Source organism: Macrobrachium nipponense, chromosome 3 (assembly GCF_015104395.2).
Source record: "Macrobrachium nipponense isolate FS-2020 chromosome 3, ASM1510439v2, whole genome shotgun sequence".
In the NCBI taxonomy this organism is placed as follows: Eukaryota; Metazoa; Arthropoda; class Malacostraca; order Decapoda; family Palaemonidae; genus Macrobrachium; species Macrobrachium nipponense.
This window is the reverse complement of record NC_087202.1, coordinates 77,775,865-77,793,970: the sequence shown is the minus strand read 5'-3', so window position 1 is coordinate 77,793,970 and position 18,106 is coordinate 77,775,865. Positions and strand designations below refer to the sequence as shown.

Here is an 18,106-nt window from a genome sequence, read left to right as displayed (position 1 = left end):
AAATATATGCCTTTACTAGTGTTAGTCATGAAATGAGAGCTATTTTCTGGCGATAAAAGTTCACTCTCGACGTGGTTTCGGAAGTCACGTAAAGCCGTTGGTCCCGTTGCTGAATAACCACAAGTTCCATGCAACGTGAAAACACCATACAAACAAACAAGAAATTAAAGCTCTGAAAAATGGAACCAACCCTTAAACTGCGTCTGGTTCTCCAAAATCAAAGCGAAATAGTTTATCACTTCTAAGAGAAGTTAGTAAAATGAATATTGCCCAAAAATGTTTTCCGGGTTTCCGCATAATTACACTGAATGAAGAGTTAAGGTTGGCAGTGGTATGTAGACTTGTTGGAGAATCAAATGTCAGTTATGTACGACGGAAAGATTAAATTAAGATTAATGTGCATATAACTCTGTATATGTAAGAATGCGTGCATGCTGTGGTCATCGATATAAACTGCTTAACCATCCTACAGTGCGTGACCTCATATAATTTAAGCACATGCTAGCTATTCCTGAGAACATTATGCACCATTCTTCCGGCTGTGCTGTACATTACTCTAGTTCCTAGTCTTTAATCGTGTTAGACTCAGACTAAGATTCCTCGATCCCGTGACCATTTTTTTTTTTTTTTTACCCAACACCAAGCTTTGGTATTCTCCCTCTCTTGCTCCGGCGGTCCGTAGTTCGATTCTCGGCTCGGCCAACGCGAAAACAGAGGAATTTATTTCTGGTGATAGAAATTCATTTCTCGATACAATGTGGTAAGGATTCCACAATAAGCTGTAGGTCCCGTTGCTAGGTAAGCAATTGGTTCCTAGCCACGTAAAACTACCTAATCCTTCGGGCCAGCCCTAGGAGAGCTGTTAATCAGCTCAGTGGTCCGGTTAAACTAAGATATACTTAACTTTTTCCCTCTCTTGCTCCTGCTCTCCGTGTTTCATATAATGTCCAGTCATCCAAGAACCAGATCTGTTTCTTCCTTCGCGGTTAGAGCTCGTTTGTTTTTTTCCTGTTTCCTTCGTCGTGGAAACCTCATTGGGTTTCCCGTCACATTGATATTAATTTTGTTTTATGATAACGATGATATTAATTTTGTTTTATGATAACGATTAATTTTTGAGGGGTATTTGAAGGACGTATGTGTACCGTATTCTGTGACATCTGGGTGTTTTCTGTTGGCATAGTTGAAGTTACATTAAAATCAATGAAGTAATAAAGCAAAATAAAATTACACAATGACAAGATACTATAACCTAAAACTGCAGCAAAATTAGTTGGTTGGCTGACACCGGATAATAAGGATATGATCAGTGTTGTCAGCGCTTGTGCTTTGCGGAACCTTGTCACCCTGGCTCTCCAGACTATGGTCTGAGTTTCCAATTTCAAAATTACGCAGATTTTGTTTGTTTTCAGCGTCTATTTATATAATAGTTCGTCTCTTGGGTATTTAATTTATTACTCCTTTTTCCATATTTTGACACTAGATTTTTGTTCTGAATGACACTTTTGCTTTTCAGTAAGAGTAAATTAAGAGAAATAGAATGTGAATGACGAGAAAGCTTTAAAAGGTGCAAAATTTAAAATGAAAATCGGCAAAAAATGAATATCGGCAATGTGGAGTTTGATGAAATCCATTTCCTCTAAACTTAAAAAGTTTACGCCCCATGGCACTCCCTAGGTATGAGGGGCCTAGGTAGGAAGGTAACGCCCCTGCCTTATAAAACAGCAAGCGGTGGTAGAACTGGCAGCAAACGTTATCCATGTCATGGTAGCGGCATTGGGTCATTAGTGAAACCCAAAGGGTAGGCCCAAGTAAGAGTAAGCAAATCCTTTTGAGGACTTATGGTGTTTACCTAATTCAGGTTAGTGAAAAGTTGCGTTTACTTAACAAATATATATATTCCGATACGTCTTCTTTCCCATGTAGCGAGAGAACCTCACTTTCGTCAGCCAGCAGAATCCCACTTATCACATGTCGCGGCATTTCCCTGTATAGATCCGTGACCAATTTTAAACTAAAATTGGTCTATATACTTTGAGTCAATTTCTTTTCCTGCTTCACGTTTTCGCTCATGCCCAGTCTCCATGGCTTAATTAATGCTGACACGTTGTATTTCGAAGCTTATCTATTTTATGATCAATAAAACCTGGTCACTATCACCAGGAATTATATAACAAAACTAGTTAAGTTTCGAATCACTGCGTTGTACTGTGTGACGATCAGTCTTGAAGTATCTGGTATCGTTTAGTTTCGTCTATGTGGGTTGGATTGGAAAAGGAATAAAGGATTTTTTGGAATGCTTAAGTTGAAATGTATCATTGCAAGCGCAAAAACTTCCATTGTACCGTCTCCAGATATTGTTTTGCATTCATATCATAGTTTCATCCCCACCCACCCGCATGCGCGCTCTCTCTCTCTCTCTCTCTCTCTCTCTCTCTCATTTCCAATCTTTCCTCCTCTCATCTCTCGATCTCCCTTCCCCTGTCTCGTCGTCCTCTCTCTCTCTCTCTCTCTCTCTCTCTCTCTCTCTCTCTCTCTCTCTCTCAGTAGCTGCATATCTTTATTTGAAGATTAATTTTGAATATTTTCAGAATTTCAGGTTTATCGTGTCGGTTGTTTATTGTAGTACCAGTGTTGTTTACCTTTTAAGTGCTGTCTTTCTGGGGGTGTGGCCTAATGCAGCTTATCTATTATCGTATGACCGACCTGGCTGTGACGCCAGTTTATAGTATTAAACAAGTCCATTCTCAAGTTTGAATCGTAAATATTCTTCTTAGCTGTGTACACGAGTGAATATTGTATTGACTGAACATCCTTATATGGACAAGAACCCCGTAGGGGGATAGCGCCTTCAGTGCACCTCGTGCGGTGCAATGTAGGCGTTACTTAAGGATCTTTGCAGCGTTGTTCGGCCCCTAGCTGCAACATCTTTCGTTCATTTTACTGTACCTCCATTCTATTATCTTTCATCCATCTTGCTATCCACCCTCTGCTAACAATTGTTTCATAGTGCAACTGCTTTGAGGTTTCTCTCTATTACACCTTTCACACCTGCTCACTGTCAGTTTCCTTTTCAGCGCTGAATGGCCTTAGTTGCCCCAGTGTTTGGCATTATGCCTAAAACCTATAGATAAATCAATCAATCATCGAGTAAATATTGTATTGACTGAACATCCTTATACAAGAAAGATACAGAGGTCATATTGCACTCTTGTTGTCGTGCTATCATGAGAGAGATGCCTTGACCAAATACAGGGCAACGGATAAATTTGTATCGGTATAAGAAATTTAAAGGCCTCCGTAACTTGCTGCCCTGTATGGCGTTGACCAAGGTCTATAGACCTTGGCGTTGACTCCATAGTTCATGAAATTGAACGGATCGTGCCTGAGTAGTGCTGTCTAGTATTAACTTATAGAAGTATGACAAGAATGAAAATGATGGCATTTCAAGAAATTTCTCTCAAGTGTTCATGTGTTTCGCCGTATATTTCTTTACTTAAAACCCGTAAGGTATGTTATTTACCTCACCTAAACATGGTATGATCTTTTCCATCAGTATATGCTTTAAAGCTGCCTCCTTTTGTAATTGATTTAGCTTATTGACTGTGTTTTTGTTCTACTGTTGCCGATGAAAGGTTGAGAAATCTCAAGGAAAAGCTGCAACGAATTATTTTAAACTTATCTAAAAGCTGTGAGCTGGTTTACCATGAAATAAGCAGGAAACTAAATACACGGGATTTTGCTCTATAAGATTAGCTTACCGTAAATTACTATATAAACATATATATATATGTGTGTGTGTGTGTGTGTGTGTGTTTGATGTAGGTATGTGATATATATATAATATATATATATATATATATATTATATATAGATATATATATATATATATAATACTGTTAGATTTAATATTTTGCATATAGTACAGTACAGTTAGCTATTTTTCAGCTCAAACCTCACAATTTAGATTGACGAACTGAAAGTTTGGGGATATGTTGTAGAGGCGACCTGCGGTATCCTCGTCCAGAAATTCCAAAAAAATTCCCGTGACTTTTTCGAGATATGGCCGCAAAATGTCAGCCATCTTGGATTTTTTAAATTTTCTCATTTATTGCTTCTGAAGAGTAAAATTTAAATCTGGTAATTCAAATATGCCTCATTTCATATTGCATGATACTTGTAGAAGCTATTCCCGTAAATTTTTACAGTACTAAATACATGTGTGTGAAATTATGGGCCTTTATTTAAAGAATTAGTCTTTTACTGAATCTGAGAGGAATATTCCCATTCCTGTTACTAGAAAACTACCTGGTTTATCAAAATAGATACATAAATAAACCTTCTGCAGAATTGTATTCTCTTTCGATTGAAACCAAAATGACTGATCTAGGACGAATCAGTACTGAACTATCCTTGTTAGAATATATTCACTTCTTCATTTTCTGCTATTCTCCTACTGCAGTAGTACACTAGTCTACATCTTGCTTAAAAACACTTTCGTATATGACAAGTATATGTCATTATAATCGGTTGAAAATAAATTCTAGCTTTCACAAGCACTAGTGCCGTAGGAAAAGTATAACGAACTGGTTATTCCTTTAAAACGTGTAATAGAATGAAACATCATTATGTGAAAATAAGAATGAAATGTGTATGTACATTGGATGTGCAGTTGTTGGGGCTAACACTTGGCTATATAAACGAAAAGGACTTCATCTTTATGAAACACCCAGTATACACATAAGGAATTATACCTTACAACAAAAATGAGGACAGTGAGAGAGTGACGTACAACGAAACAATCGTTATGTGAAAAAATATATTTTATATCCAGTTTAGACGAACACACAAACACCTTAAAAAATAAAAAGCATCGTCAGTTTCTCTGTATTCCTCTGCATATTCTTCTACATCTTCGACATCTTCGTCATCTGCATCAAATGAGCACTGACTACCACCTCAGTGGCGTGGTCGGTATGGTGTTGGCGTGCCACCTCGGTGGCGGCGACTTCGATTCTCGAGCATTTCATTAGGGGGTGAGAGATGTGTATTTCTGGTGATAGAAGTTCACTCTTCGACGTGGTTCGGAAGTCACGTAAAGCCGTTGGTCCCGTTGCTGAATAACCACTGGTTCCATGCAAGGTCTAAAGAATACCGGCATTCTTTAGACCTTGGTTCCATGCAACGTAAAAACGCCATACAAACAAATGAGCACTTGATTACTGCACCCATAACCAGCACAATAGCCACACGTGTGTACAGGGAAGTCCACATCTTGGACACTTGCAATTCATTTCACAACCTGCTCTACAGTTACAAATTATAAGATGGAGAAAGGAAAGTGGTACTGATTCTCTAAGAGGTGTAGCTGGTCTCAAAGGATCATTCTTTAATTCCCAACCCCAGTCAGTAGGGTCAAGAGCATTCCCTGTCCACTGTTGCCCTTGATGGAATGCACTATAAGAATGTTGACGTGCTGCTGCTGATGTTTGGGGAATGTGTAGCTAGGTCGAATCTGGCATGAACAGGATGTTTAGCAATCGTCCTTTGATATGTAAAGTACCCCTTTTTATCAAGACTACCCTCTGGCTTTGCTCCATACATGACTAAAAGTAATGCTTTACCAGCAGCAGCTATATCATCTGCAGAGGCTTCAGCATCATAGAAGATCTGCATCTTCCGACGTATTGCAGGATTTGTTTGCAATGTTCTTTAAGGAATCCTTCTCCCCTTGCGATACACAACAGAGGATGTATCGCAACCCGTCATTGCATGCAGAAGAGCAACCTGCCAGTCGTGTCACCCATTTCACTTTGGATTCTTTTAATGCTGAATATTTTAAGTGAGTGTGCTCTGTCTGCAGGGATCATCATTTTGATATCAGTCCTGAGGTTTGGCTAGAGCAATTAACAGGATGAGATCAGTGCCTCCCCCCACAAGAACTGATTGCTGTCCCGAACCTCATATGTCAATTGCTGTGGTTGCTGCTAATCTGTCGGCATCTGCTATGCCTGATGAACCTCACAGCCAGCAGCTTCAAGATGTGTAAAGAGGAGTTTGATTAATCCCGCCTTTTTTTTTTTTTTAATTCCCCATGAATTCCTGCTGAGGTACTGGGATTTTTATGTGTCTACCGCTATATCTCTAGATGACTGTGCTCTTCCTCGACGAAAGTGTTCGTCTTTTGTACTGTGAGTTTCTTATCCATCGAATACCACATGACCATCCCCATACTTCTGTTCAACGAACGATGCAAGTATACTGAGAGCATATCTGACTGACTGTTGCAGGACATTGCCACACAACATGAAGGTCTCCACCATCTAAAGTGCACACAGCAGCAGGTGTGGGCAAATTTTCAGAGGGTGCCAATACTCATTAAAGAGGGAATATGGTCGAGGTGCAAGTTCGTATGCCAGGTATGATGCAAGGTCAGACTCACTTCTAGCAACATATGCAGTTCGATGGAATACTAGTTGGTTTGCGTTGATAGTGATGTGTGTATCTTTTATCCTAAATGATTTTGTTACAGTTGACAAATGATCTGATGTTTTTTTTCGATGCAAATGAATATTGCTGGATAGTTTTCCTTCCATTGTCATCACTGATGTTCTTCCAACTGCATAAGCATTATCACAGTTCCCCTTTTCATTGGCCACAATACCAGTTAATAAGGAGGTTAGGAGAGGTGTAGGCCGGTTGAAAGGGTTGTGAATAGCTAGCCAAGCCTTGAGGGATTTCATGTCAGAAAGGTCAAGTCTGTTGAGGTTCACGAAGGTCTGTATGCTGTTCGGAAGTGGTAGAAGTAAGTTGCAGGCATTGACTTAAACCACTCTCCAATAACTGATGGTTTCATACCACGTCCTCGACTGAGACTTCCAGGTGTTTTGATGGAACGCATGAGAACTTGCTCAATTGTCATATCTGTCCAGATCCCGGACCAGAGCTTGTCGGATCTTCCAACATCATGTACGTTATATGTAATGATGTATGCTTTCAGATAAACATATTCTAACAAAACTAATTCAATATTGATTTGTCATAGAGATCTTATTCGGAAGATGATTTCATTCTGCAGAAGGTTTATTTATGTCAAAATTTTGATAAACCAGTTAGTGTTCTCATAATAGGAATGAAAAGATTCCTTTCGGTGTCGGTAAAAGACTAATTCTTTAAATCAATGCCCATAATTTGACACTGATGTATTTAGTACTGGAAAAATTTACGGGATTAGCTTCTACAAGTATCATACAATATGAAATTAGACACATTTGAATTTCCATTAAACTTTACCCTTCAGAAGCAATAAATGAGAGAACAAAAATTCCAAGATAGCCGCCATTTTATGGCCAGAACTCGAAAACCCCGTTACGGGAATTTTTGGGACTTAATGGATGAAGATATGGCAGGCCGCCTCTACTACATATCCCAAAGTTAAGAGTTATCAATCTAAATTCCGAGGTTAAACCCTAATTATATTGTACTAGTATGTGATGTTATAGTAACTGTTCAAAACTGTGAAAATCAAAATTGTGTATATGGCTCAAGCCTGATCTGATGAAGTCCAGGTCTACACAGGTTACAATTCTTTTGTTAACCTTGCCCATTACTCATGTTAATGTCTACTTTTACTTAATTCTTAATAATTACTTTTATTTTACACTATATGAGAGAGAGTTGGTTGCTTGCTTGCTGGATTTGGTAAACTGGTTTGAACTATAGAGTGAGTACCAGGTACCGTAACCAATCATTAGACCTATATCAGAGCCATGCCTATATTATATTCAGGGCTAAGCAATAGACTAATGAATTCAAGCCTAGTTTTTAGTACCTTGCATGTTTACCCTCCTTGTACTAAGTTCAAGTCAGTCGTGGTGTTATTAATGTTGATTCATTTGGGAAAATATTTGAATAATGTAGCCTAAGAACCAACGGATCACATACCCTAATATTGATATAAAAAATGGATATCCAATTATTTCAGGTCGTTAACTGCTTCCGCGGCGCACAGCTCTACCATCGACAGCGGGTAGCAAGTGATGTCTATCCACCTGAGTTGATTGTCCTTTTCACATGGCTTGGTGCCAAACAGAAGTACGCCTACAAGTATGCAAATTGTTGGACTCAACGAGGTCATGATGTCCTCCACATCACCACAACTGTCAGAGACTTGCTTTTCCCAAAAACGGGAGCAGAGGTGAGGCCTGTGGAATGACGGTTTTAGTTCATTTTCTCAAATAAGAAAAATTATGGCCAAGTCATGTTTTCAAATATTAAAGCACCGCGGAGGACATTAATAAAATTCCCTTTTTAAAGTTAATAAGGGGCTAATAGTTTGTTTTATTACAGGTTACAGCTTCCAGAGTCGTTGATTTCTTAGATAAGTACGACAAAAGTGTTATCATTCATGGATTAAGTGTAGGCAGTTATCTCACACAGCGTGTTCTTCTACAAGCCAGGGATGCCACATTCCGAGTTACACACCAAATGTTTGACAGCTTCAGTAAGTTCCTATTTGTATTCACAGCAAATTTTTCATAATAAAATAATGTTGGTACAATGCCTTGAAAACCTACTGTTACTCTATATTTTATAAACTGGTTATGATACTATGGATCTTGGATTTTATGCTTAGGTGTATTGGAGAAAAATTTACATTGAAGAACATGAAAGGACTAAACCAGTGATTTTTTCGTAGCTCTGAAAGCAAAAATGAATCATGTGAAGCAAAAGAGATAGAACAATGTTAATGAGATTTCAGTTGCTAGATATTCCTTAGATCCTAGAGATACTATAGGTATGCCTTTATATCCTTAGACTTCTTTCCCACCGTTATGCCTACATTAATGGTTCGGTTGCCTGATGTGCCTTAAATCAGCAGACATGGTTTAGTATATGGTAAAGTTTTTTTTTTTTTTTTTTTTTTCTTACGACCGCATGCCCTTGCTATCATCAACCCACAGTTATTGACGGTGGGCCTCGCCTTGGACTAAAAAGTCCACCTGCAAGGTAGCATTTACTACAGACCACAGTTATTGGCGGTGGGCCTAGCCATTCACTAAAAAGTAAGACTGCAAGGCAGCAGTTTCCACAGTTATTGGCGGTGGGCCCAGCCTTTTACTAAAAAGACTGCAAGGCAGCAGCTTGTCCTTTTAGTCGCTGTTTACGACACGCAAGACCTACGGTAGTAGTATTCTTACGGGGTACCCCTACCACAGGACATCCTGTATATTATGTATATCCTTAGACATTCAGCTTTAATGGAGTACTAAAATAGGTATATGAACCTGTAAAGCCTTATGAAAGTTTACGGATGGGAAAATTGACTGATTAAACATGAGTTAAAATCATGGGAAGGATTGAATACTGTAGTTAACCAGTGCTGTATTATTGTTTTGACTCTGATACAACGAGAAGACCTTTCTGAATGGGTCTATGGTTGGTAGTAACCAACAGATCTTTTATTTTAGTCACATCATTGATATTCAGTACACATATTGTTGGCTGTTAACTTCAGCAAGGTGAGACAAGCTTGTAGGGAAGTCCATAGCAGTATGTGATTGGAAAGTAAGGAAATGGGATCAGTGGATTTACTAATACAAACTGCTTGCAGTTTTAGGTTAGTTCCAAAACTTGCTACTGATTGATAGTTTGACAAATCAAATTTCATCCTGGTGGTGTTATATGCCGAATCTTTTTGTCACAGGATTGACCCTTCCTCTATAGCACCAGGTTTAAGGGAGAAAGACCTTCACTTGGCATGGATCATGTCAAGTGGAACTTAGCTCCTTTATACATAGCAGAAATCTTTCATTAAAATGCCTTACCAAATGACGTTACAAGTTTCTGCTTTAAAAATTTGCCAAACCGCATAGCCCAGTTTTAAAGCTTTTAAGCACTTTACAGTAAACTGCTGTCACTGATAGACTTGTTTTAAATCTATGATCTGTTTTAGATAATTCAGTCTCCAGAATGTTTATTGAGCTCTGTGCTGAACTTGATATGGCTATCTAACCAGAGCTAAAAATATATTGTTGTAGAGATTGATCACCTTTGAAAAAACATTTAATGCAGTTTTTAGCCAGTAACAGGCAAGTGTCTCCCTTTCAGGAGCAGTGCCTAAGCCATTCAGAACACATTTAAAATCTCAGCCATATTTAAAGGTAAAGTGCAATACCTCCCTATCCGAATGCAATTACTGAAGCATACATATTGCTACAAGAAAGATTGGGTTTTGGTTAAGTCCGGTTTTCATTGAACCTGTGCTGAAATTTTCCACAATTTGCAGTAGACTTGTGAACAGATGGCTGAGGACCAGCAGCGTAGGGATGATGAAAGATGAAGTGCAAGAGTGAAAGAAAAGATAGTGATTGCATACTGCATGCGAGGAATGAGACTGTGACTAGACTGAATAAGAATTGAATTAAATATAGATTTTAGGCCAAAGGCCAAGAACTGGGACCAATTTAGGTCATTCAGCACTGAAATGGAAATTTATAGAAAGTTTGAAAGGTGTAACAGAAGGAAAACCTCCCAGTTGCACTATGCATCAATTGTTAGGAGAGGGTGGAAAGGAAGAAGGAAGACGGAGAATATGGAAGGAGTTACAATAAAAGGAACGAAAGTGGCTGTAGCTAGGGATCGAAGGTAAGCTGCAAAGAACCTCAAGTAATTCCTACAGTCCACTACTGCATGAGGTGCACTGACAGCACTAGCCCCGTACGGGGATTTAGAATAAATAGGGATAATCATTAGAATGAATTGGGATAAACATTTGGGACTTTGCCAAATTGTATGAAGGTATAGTTACATATAGTTAAGTGGCAAATAGACTTGTATAAATTGTTGAAAGATTTTTACTTTAGCCATTTATTCCCAGAAGCACACTATGATTTTATGTTTGTTTTAATAACTTTAAAAGTATGATTTTATGTTTGTTTTAATAACTTTAAAAGCATGTTTTTTTTCAAAGGGGTCTATACCACTTGTGTGCCTTCCATGCCATGCTGTAGATAGTAAGGGAACTTCTTTGCAGTCTCTTTGTATTTGCTTGTGTACTGGAATTTATTTTTTATTATAACATATTGTTGTTTTTGTACTTATTAAGTGTACATAAAATATAACTTGTATGTACTATTACATATTGCTATTTATATTAAGTTTACCGTGTATGCATTGCATGTTAATAGTTTCCATCTATTAAAACAAAATTTGATAAAATTCAGGAATATACTGGCTCAGGTTTAAGTATGATTGATGTAAGTTTCACTTGTAGTCTTAGGTTTTCTAAGATAGAGTCCAGTACGTAATTATAATTTACATAGCTACTTTTATGCACTTATGAGATTTTTTGGAAGAATGGTAGGCCTAATTTTAATTTAGAAACCCAGAGGATATCCTATTTCTTCCAGATTCCATTAGTTACCTTTTAGCAGGGAACTTGCAATACTGAGGGATACATTGCTATTTCTCTCCCCATTACCTGGAATCTTTCCTTCCTTTCATTAGAAAAACTGTAGAATGATCTTGGCTATTAATGATGAAGATGTTCATAAGCTGGAGAGAGAGTATGTAATAACACTCAAAAATGCCCAGCATCATCATCCTAATAATTAAATTTTATTTATGAAATACTATTTGTTTGTTAGCTGACTTTGTCATTTTGATTTTTCCTTAGGCAGGCCTCTTATTTTATGAGAGTTTGCTCACAAGTTAATGGTATGTTAGGCATGCATTGTGTGGAAGTTGGCCCAGATTGATTTAACAATGGGTGGTCTATTTTTAAAATTATATTTGATGTATGTATTAGAGAATATATATATATATTATGTATGCATATATGTATATATAATATATATATATATATTATATATATATTTATTTTTTTTACAATATTCAAGGTTGTTCTTACTTTCCTGTTATAAAATATTTGATGTCTTTCATTTTTCTTTCAGCAACATGTTCTGGTATTGAGGCTGGTGTTGAAAATGCAGTGAATCCTAGATATAGAGATATTGCAAAGAAAAGTGTCAAGTAAGTAGTTGTTATTTTTCTAGAATTGGAATTATTTTGTTACCACCATTTTTCTTTTTGAAAAATATAACTATCTAAAGTAAAGGGTAAATTTTTATGACTCATTGAAATACTACAGGGTAAATGTTAACATGTTTTGGTGACTGCATTAAGTGGTTTTATTCTTGAGACAGTTACCTGAAAAGGAGCATAAGATTCATGACATATTAGCTAGCCTTTTCTTACTGACAATGTTAAGTAGAGGTAGGTAACTGTACAAGATTCCTTGGTTAGGGAAAGTTCAGTACATAGTGGTTATTGGAAATAATAAAGGATTCCCCAACTAGTACTATATATTGGTACAAATTTTGTTGTAAATTCTTAGCTAAAAATAGTATAAGATTGTTCACTGTAAAAAAATAGTATAGGGCTGTTCACTGCTAAAGAAGTGTTAACATTTTTTTCATGTACCTAACTAATTAACAAAATTCAGATAAACAATATGTTCACTAGGGGTATTTCCTTGATTTGTTTAATTTAGGCCCTGTGACTTGCCTAGTACATAAGGTAATGCTTGAAAAAGAAGTTTCAAATGTTAGAGCTCGAGAAAAAAAACATATTTCAATTTACTTAGAACACAAAAATCTCCTGCATTGAGATCTAATGGTATAAATTGTGTTTGAGGCCTAATCAATTTCCTGTTCAGACATTGGACGAGATGTTCACCTAAAAGAATCTTTCCTTTTTTGTATAGTTAATAGCAGTCGGGTATGGAATTTTCACCAGATGATGTCTGGAGGTCTCCAAAAACCACAGTTGTCACTTTTTTTAGGGTTTATGTACAATAAACAGTATTTATCTAATGTATTTTCATGATCACTCATAGGCAATACTCAAGGTTCTTTGCAGTGTCCCTTTGGCCCCTAGCTGTATCCCCTTTCATTATTTTTAATGTTCCTCCATTCATATTCTCTTTCTTCCATCTTACTTTCCACCCTCTCCTAACAGTTGATATATATATGCAACTGCAAGGTTTTTCTCCTCTTACACCTTTCAAATCTTTTTACTGTCAGTTTCCGTTTCAGTGCTGAATGACATTGTACATCCCAGCGCTTGGCCTTTTGCCTTAATCCTATTCACTCATATTCTATCATCATACAACTCATATTCTATCATCATACAAGTAACTTAAACAAGATAGTTATTTAATGTAATGCGTAAAAATGCATAAGATGGAATATGGAGAGAATTTGTATAGTCAGTTACACCATCAGTAGAAAACCTGGCTTAAAATAAAATTATGATGCTTTATTGCATTTCTACATTATTGAGCTATACATTACCTGAAAATATTTGGGCATTATATTCTGGAGCTCTCCTGATGTTATTGAATTTAGGTCTTAAGAAACTTCCTCAGAATAGAGGAATACACATGTTCAGGGTGCATCACCATATAATTTCAACTCGTACATAATAATTTCATGTTTCAGGTTATATACAAAGTGTGCTGATTTATCCAGCATAAATGAGGCCCAGAGATTTGCATTAACCACACCATGCCCAGCCCCTATTATGTTTATTCACAGGTAAGTGTTCAATTTGTGAATTTTTTTCATCTCCAGAGACTTCACTGGATGCCACTGCAGACATTTGCGCAGAAATGGCTTTATTTTTCAAAATGCAGTATGTAAACTTAATACAAATAAAAGTTTTATTACTTATTTTTAATGTATTTATTCATTGTATTAGATAGTTTCCAAGACCAAATTAATAATAATAATAGATTGTTCCACTGCTTTAATTAAAATACAAAAATTTCTTTTCAACCCATTATTCCTCTGCATTTTAAGAAGCAGTTTTCTCATTTAAATCATAATTCTACTTCATGCTCAACCTTTCTTTACTTAACTGTATAGCATGCAGATTATATTTCTTTCAAATGTCCAGTGTAAAACTTAAATGTTGTCCAGTGTAAAACTTGAATGTTTTCAAATGTTGTCCAGTGTAAAACTTGAATGTTTTCAGTCTTGACTTACCAACTGAATTATTTCTTTCAGTCTAGCAGACAAAGTTGCTCCGTATTCAGAAGTGGTGCCTATCATTGATGCAGCAACAAAAGTTTGTCCTGTAAGATTACATATTATACCAGCAGAGGAAAACGTACCTCATGTTACAATCATGAAATGCTTAGGAGAAGAAAAGTACATGGGTATGCTTTACGATTTTATAGGTAAGTTTTATAGAAATTTTATTCAGATATATATAGATGATTGTCAATAAACATAGTGGAGGCCAGTACATATACGTATTACAATTTTCTCAGTACTATATATAATACTATTTTCAAGAGTTAACTATATTGGACAAAGTAAAAGACTTTATAGATGTTGATTATAATTGTTAGAGAGTTAACTATGCTGGATTCAGAATAGGACCTGAAAGATTTCAATATCCAATCAGCCAGTTTCCTGGTGAGAATTTCTTTACTATAGGTCTTCATAGTATAATGCTAACATGATTTGAAAATACTACAAATTGATCTATTCATAGGTCTGGATAAACTAATCCTTTATATAATAATAATTTTCATTTTGGTGGTGTATGAATGCATCACTACGTATTGATATATTTTATGTAAGCGAGAGGGATATATTTTATGTAAGCGAGAGGGATACTGAAGTCTTGCAAGAGGTTTTTGGGCCAGAGGTGTCAGGGTTTTAGTCAGATTTGAAAGGAACTTTAGGAAATAACTTAAATTCCTTGTGTGCCATGTTATTTAAACACTTGGACATTACAGTACATACTAATAAAAGCTGGTGGAGTTGGCATAGTTCTCAGTTTCAAGAGTTCTTTAAAGCTGGAGAGAATATTTATTTATTTAGACATTTCCTATTTAGGGGCTTGGTTTTAGACATTTCCTATTTAGAGGCTTGGTTTGAGATGTTCCAAAGATCATTCACAGACTCCTCAACTTTTTTCTGGTGATATCCATAATGCTCCCTAGGTCAATTTAGAAATTATTTAGGGTTTTTAAGGCAGATTTCAAAAGGCTACATCTTGGCAAAGATACTCTGTGGGTAAAAATTCTATTTTTAAAATGGAGTTTCATTGATGAACACTCCACTATAAACAAGAACAAGGTTCATTAGCATCTGGAGGGGAATGTTGTGCTAGTCAGTCATTCTTGTGATAAGACACTGCCAGGCATTCCTGTGTAGTTGGCATGGATAATTTGATGCTCAGCAACTTTTAAGTCTGCTGGCATCTCCATCTGAGTTTCCATTCTGCATGTTTTCACTAGTATATCTTCAGTAGATACCCCTCCAGTCAGTGGCTACCTTAATGGAGGGGGTCTTGGTGATTAATTCGTACACATTTTATGTACACATTAAAACTTTTCCAATACATGAAAAAAATAGATTACGAGTTTGTACATATATTGCAATAACTATAAAATGTAAATTGTATGCATTGACATCTATCACTTGAACATAAGTGCAAAAGAAAGCCATGTTGACTCAACAAAAACATTGGGCATTAAACACAATACCAATAGTGTACAGTGCTGTCATCGTATATTCTTTACAGTCAATTTCCTTCATCATATATTCTTTAGCGATATAATTATTATGAAGCACATGAGTAAAGCCTTACACCTTCCCAGGGATATTTTCATAATGCAAAGACATCTGAAGACAGTCAAAGGACGGAGAACTTTGTGATGCTTGGCATCTATTACATTATTTAACTTGTACAATGGGCAGAATCAGACTGCCTTGTGGTACATATTGCAAGAAGCTATATAGAATACCTAAATATTCCAACCACAAAGGATTCGAAGACTATGAGTCAGTTGATGGAATGGGTTTGAGAAGTGTTCCTTATATTGTGAAAGCAAAATGGATTGAATCTGGAAGCTGACTTATGAAGGGAGATAAGTTTGTGAATGCCGAGAAGCTCTTGATTGGGATGTTAACTACACATGCCCAGCAATGATTAAGATTGAGATAGACCCCCATCTGTGTGCAATGAGTTGTAACTCTGCTGGCACACACTGCATCAAAGATTTCAGACGTTAAACAAACCTAATTGGATGCGAGAGGCCTCATCGAAAACTGAACTTGCTGGTATGGAATGAAGGAATCCAGTGTGACCTATTATTAACATAATGGAGGTCGCTCATATCTAACTTGGTTTATTGAAACAAACTCCTGAAATCTTTGATGCAGTTATGACTTCCAAGCTTTTATTGCAAGACACAGTTGCATAATGTGATGAAGTGTGCCAGTAGAATTAAAACTCACTGCACACAGATGTTAGTATACCTCAAGGATTTGCTTCTTTCATTATTCACACTCCTCACTGGTTTGCTCCCACAGCCTTTGTATATCAACCTGGCAGGTGTTATCATTGCTTGTTCCATTATTAAGAATGAAGGATGTTATTTGGAAACTTTTTACTCGACCACTGAAAAGCAGGGAACCTTTTTACATGACCACTCCAAAAGCAGTTCTTTGACCAACCTCTGGTTTGTGAATCACGAATAGTGGGGTGTCCAAGGTCTCATTGTGGCAACAGTTTTAATCTTTTTCTCTGTCTTGCTGCTAGTGACTACTTTGGATTGGGCATCATTATTAATTGTTAAATCTTGTATTTCATTCAATTAAATGATTTGTTGAGCACTTCTAATTTAAATATTCATGAATCTTGTTAGGTCATAATTTCTGTACTAATCGTTAATAGCATATTCTATTTGGTAATTATTATCACATGGCCTAAGTCTTCATGTACCTCCTTATATTTAATCGTTCTTCCTCTTGTTCTGGATGTTGCCTCTTACCAGAAATAAATACAATAGATATAGACTTTAAAACCATTGAATATCAAGTACATTCATTTACAGATATTCCACTGATGAACTTATTGTTGACATTTACGTACCTTGCAGTTGCTTCTGATGTTTTTTGGTGTAAAGATCAGCCAGCAGTACTTCAAATGTATTCCTCCTCCTTCAATCACCATCTCTCTATTTTTAAACTGTTCTAGGAGTATTACTACTTTATTCTTTAACTAAATACAGTTGTAAATTAATTATCTTAGAAGTTTTACAATCTCCCGACTTCTGGCTATCTCTTCCTTGTCCTGCATTGCCATTTATTCTGGTAGATTTGAATAACTCTCCAGCTGCTTTCAACAAATGTCATGACCAATCTGTAAGAGAAATAACATAGTTAGGGCAAGGGGAACAAACATTATATAGTTCAACTTCAGTTTAAAGTAAAAAAAATAGCTGCTAGTTTTAAAAAAGGCAAAAGCCTGCAGTGAGGTTTTCAGGGCCAGTGTCCCCCTGATTTGAAACTTGGACAGGAAAATTTAAATCTCTTTAGAACTCTTTTGTAAAATATTAAGTTTCTGTAAAGTTTTATAAATATACTATTCAAGAGTGATGATTTATTTCAGAGGAGTACAGAGAACCTGGTGTGATGGGCTGTACATCAGAGGTTAAGTCATCTTCCCCTGGAAGGGCAGAGTCACCAAACATTGCTGCACTGAGCTAAGGAATTATTTTGGTACAGAGAATGGACCATAATAGCTGCACAAGTGAAAAACAATTTAAGCAGTGGATTTAATTGTTAGCCAATAAAGTGATTTAAAATATTCATATAATGGAGCAATGTATACAAGATGCTGATGACTATTTTATGCCTATATATTTTTTAACAGTTATACAGTATACACAAGTCCTTTTTGATTTTATGGAAAATAGTTTATATAATCATAACTAGTCTGCTACCTTTTCTTAAGGAGCCAATCTTCAATAAGAAGTTATAAGTTTTCCAAATACATTATAAAAAAATATTTGTTTCTTTGTTAACACCCAGAAATCCAAATGGTTTACAATGCCTAAAATAATATTTGAAGGGTTCATTATTGAAACATGAGGCCATTTTAGAGTAGTTAACTGGAAAATGTCAATTCAAGACCCGGGGTTAGCATGAAAGATTTGTACTAATATTATAACAGAGGGCTGGCATGAAGAATTTGTACACAGAAGTGGGGCATAATAATCTTGTTATTGGGGTAAGAAATAAAA

The 18,106-nt window shown here is 36.4% G+C and overlaps 2 protein-coding genes across 7 annotated transcripts in view; one reads left to right on the top strand and one right to left on the bottom strand.

Moving 5' to 3' along the window:
• The window catches only part of LOC135221828 (uncharacterized), a 60,514-nt gene extending 42,643 nt beyond the window's left edge, over positions 1-17,871 (top strand). The window contains exons 2-7 of the mRNA XM_064259727.1: positions 7,985-8,197; positions 8,350-8,503; positions 11,955-12,033; positions 13,503-13,598; positions 14,070-14,242; positions 17,473-17,871. Coding sequence (XP_064115797.1) covers positions 7,985-8,197; positions 8,350-8,503; positions 11,955-12,033; positions 13,503-13,598; positions 14,070-14,242; positions 17,473-17,570 — 813 coding nt within the window. The 3' untranslated portion in view covers positions 17,571-17,871. The remainder of the gene's footprint in view (positions 1-7,984; positions 8,198-8,349; positions 8,504-11,954; positions 12,034-13,502; positions 13,599-14,069; positions 14,243-17,472) is intronic.
• LOC135221829 (elastin-like) overlaps positions 14,250-18,106 on the bottom strand; it is a 241,857-nt gene continuing 238,000 nt past the window's right edge. For all 6 annotated transcript variants that reach the window (XR_010316098.1, XR_010316095.1, XR_010316099.1 and 3 more), the window contains one exon: positions 14,250-17,223. The gene's annotated coding sequence lies outside the window, so the exon portion shown is untranslated. The remainder of the gene's footprint in view (positions 17,224-18,106) is intronic.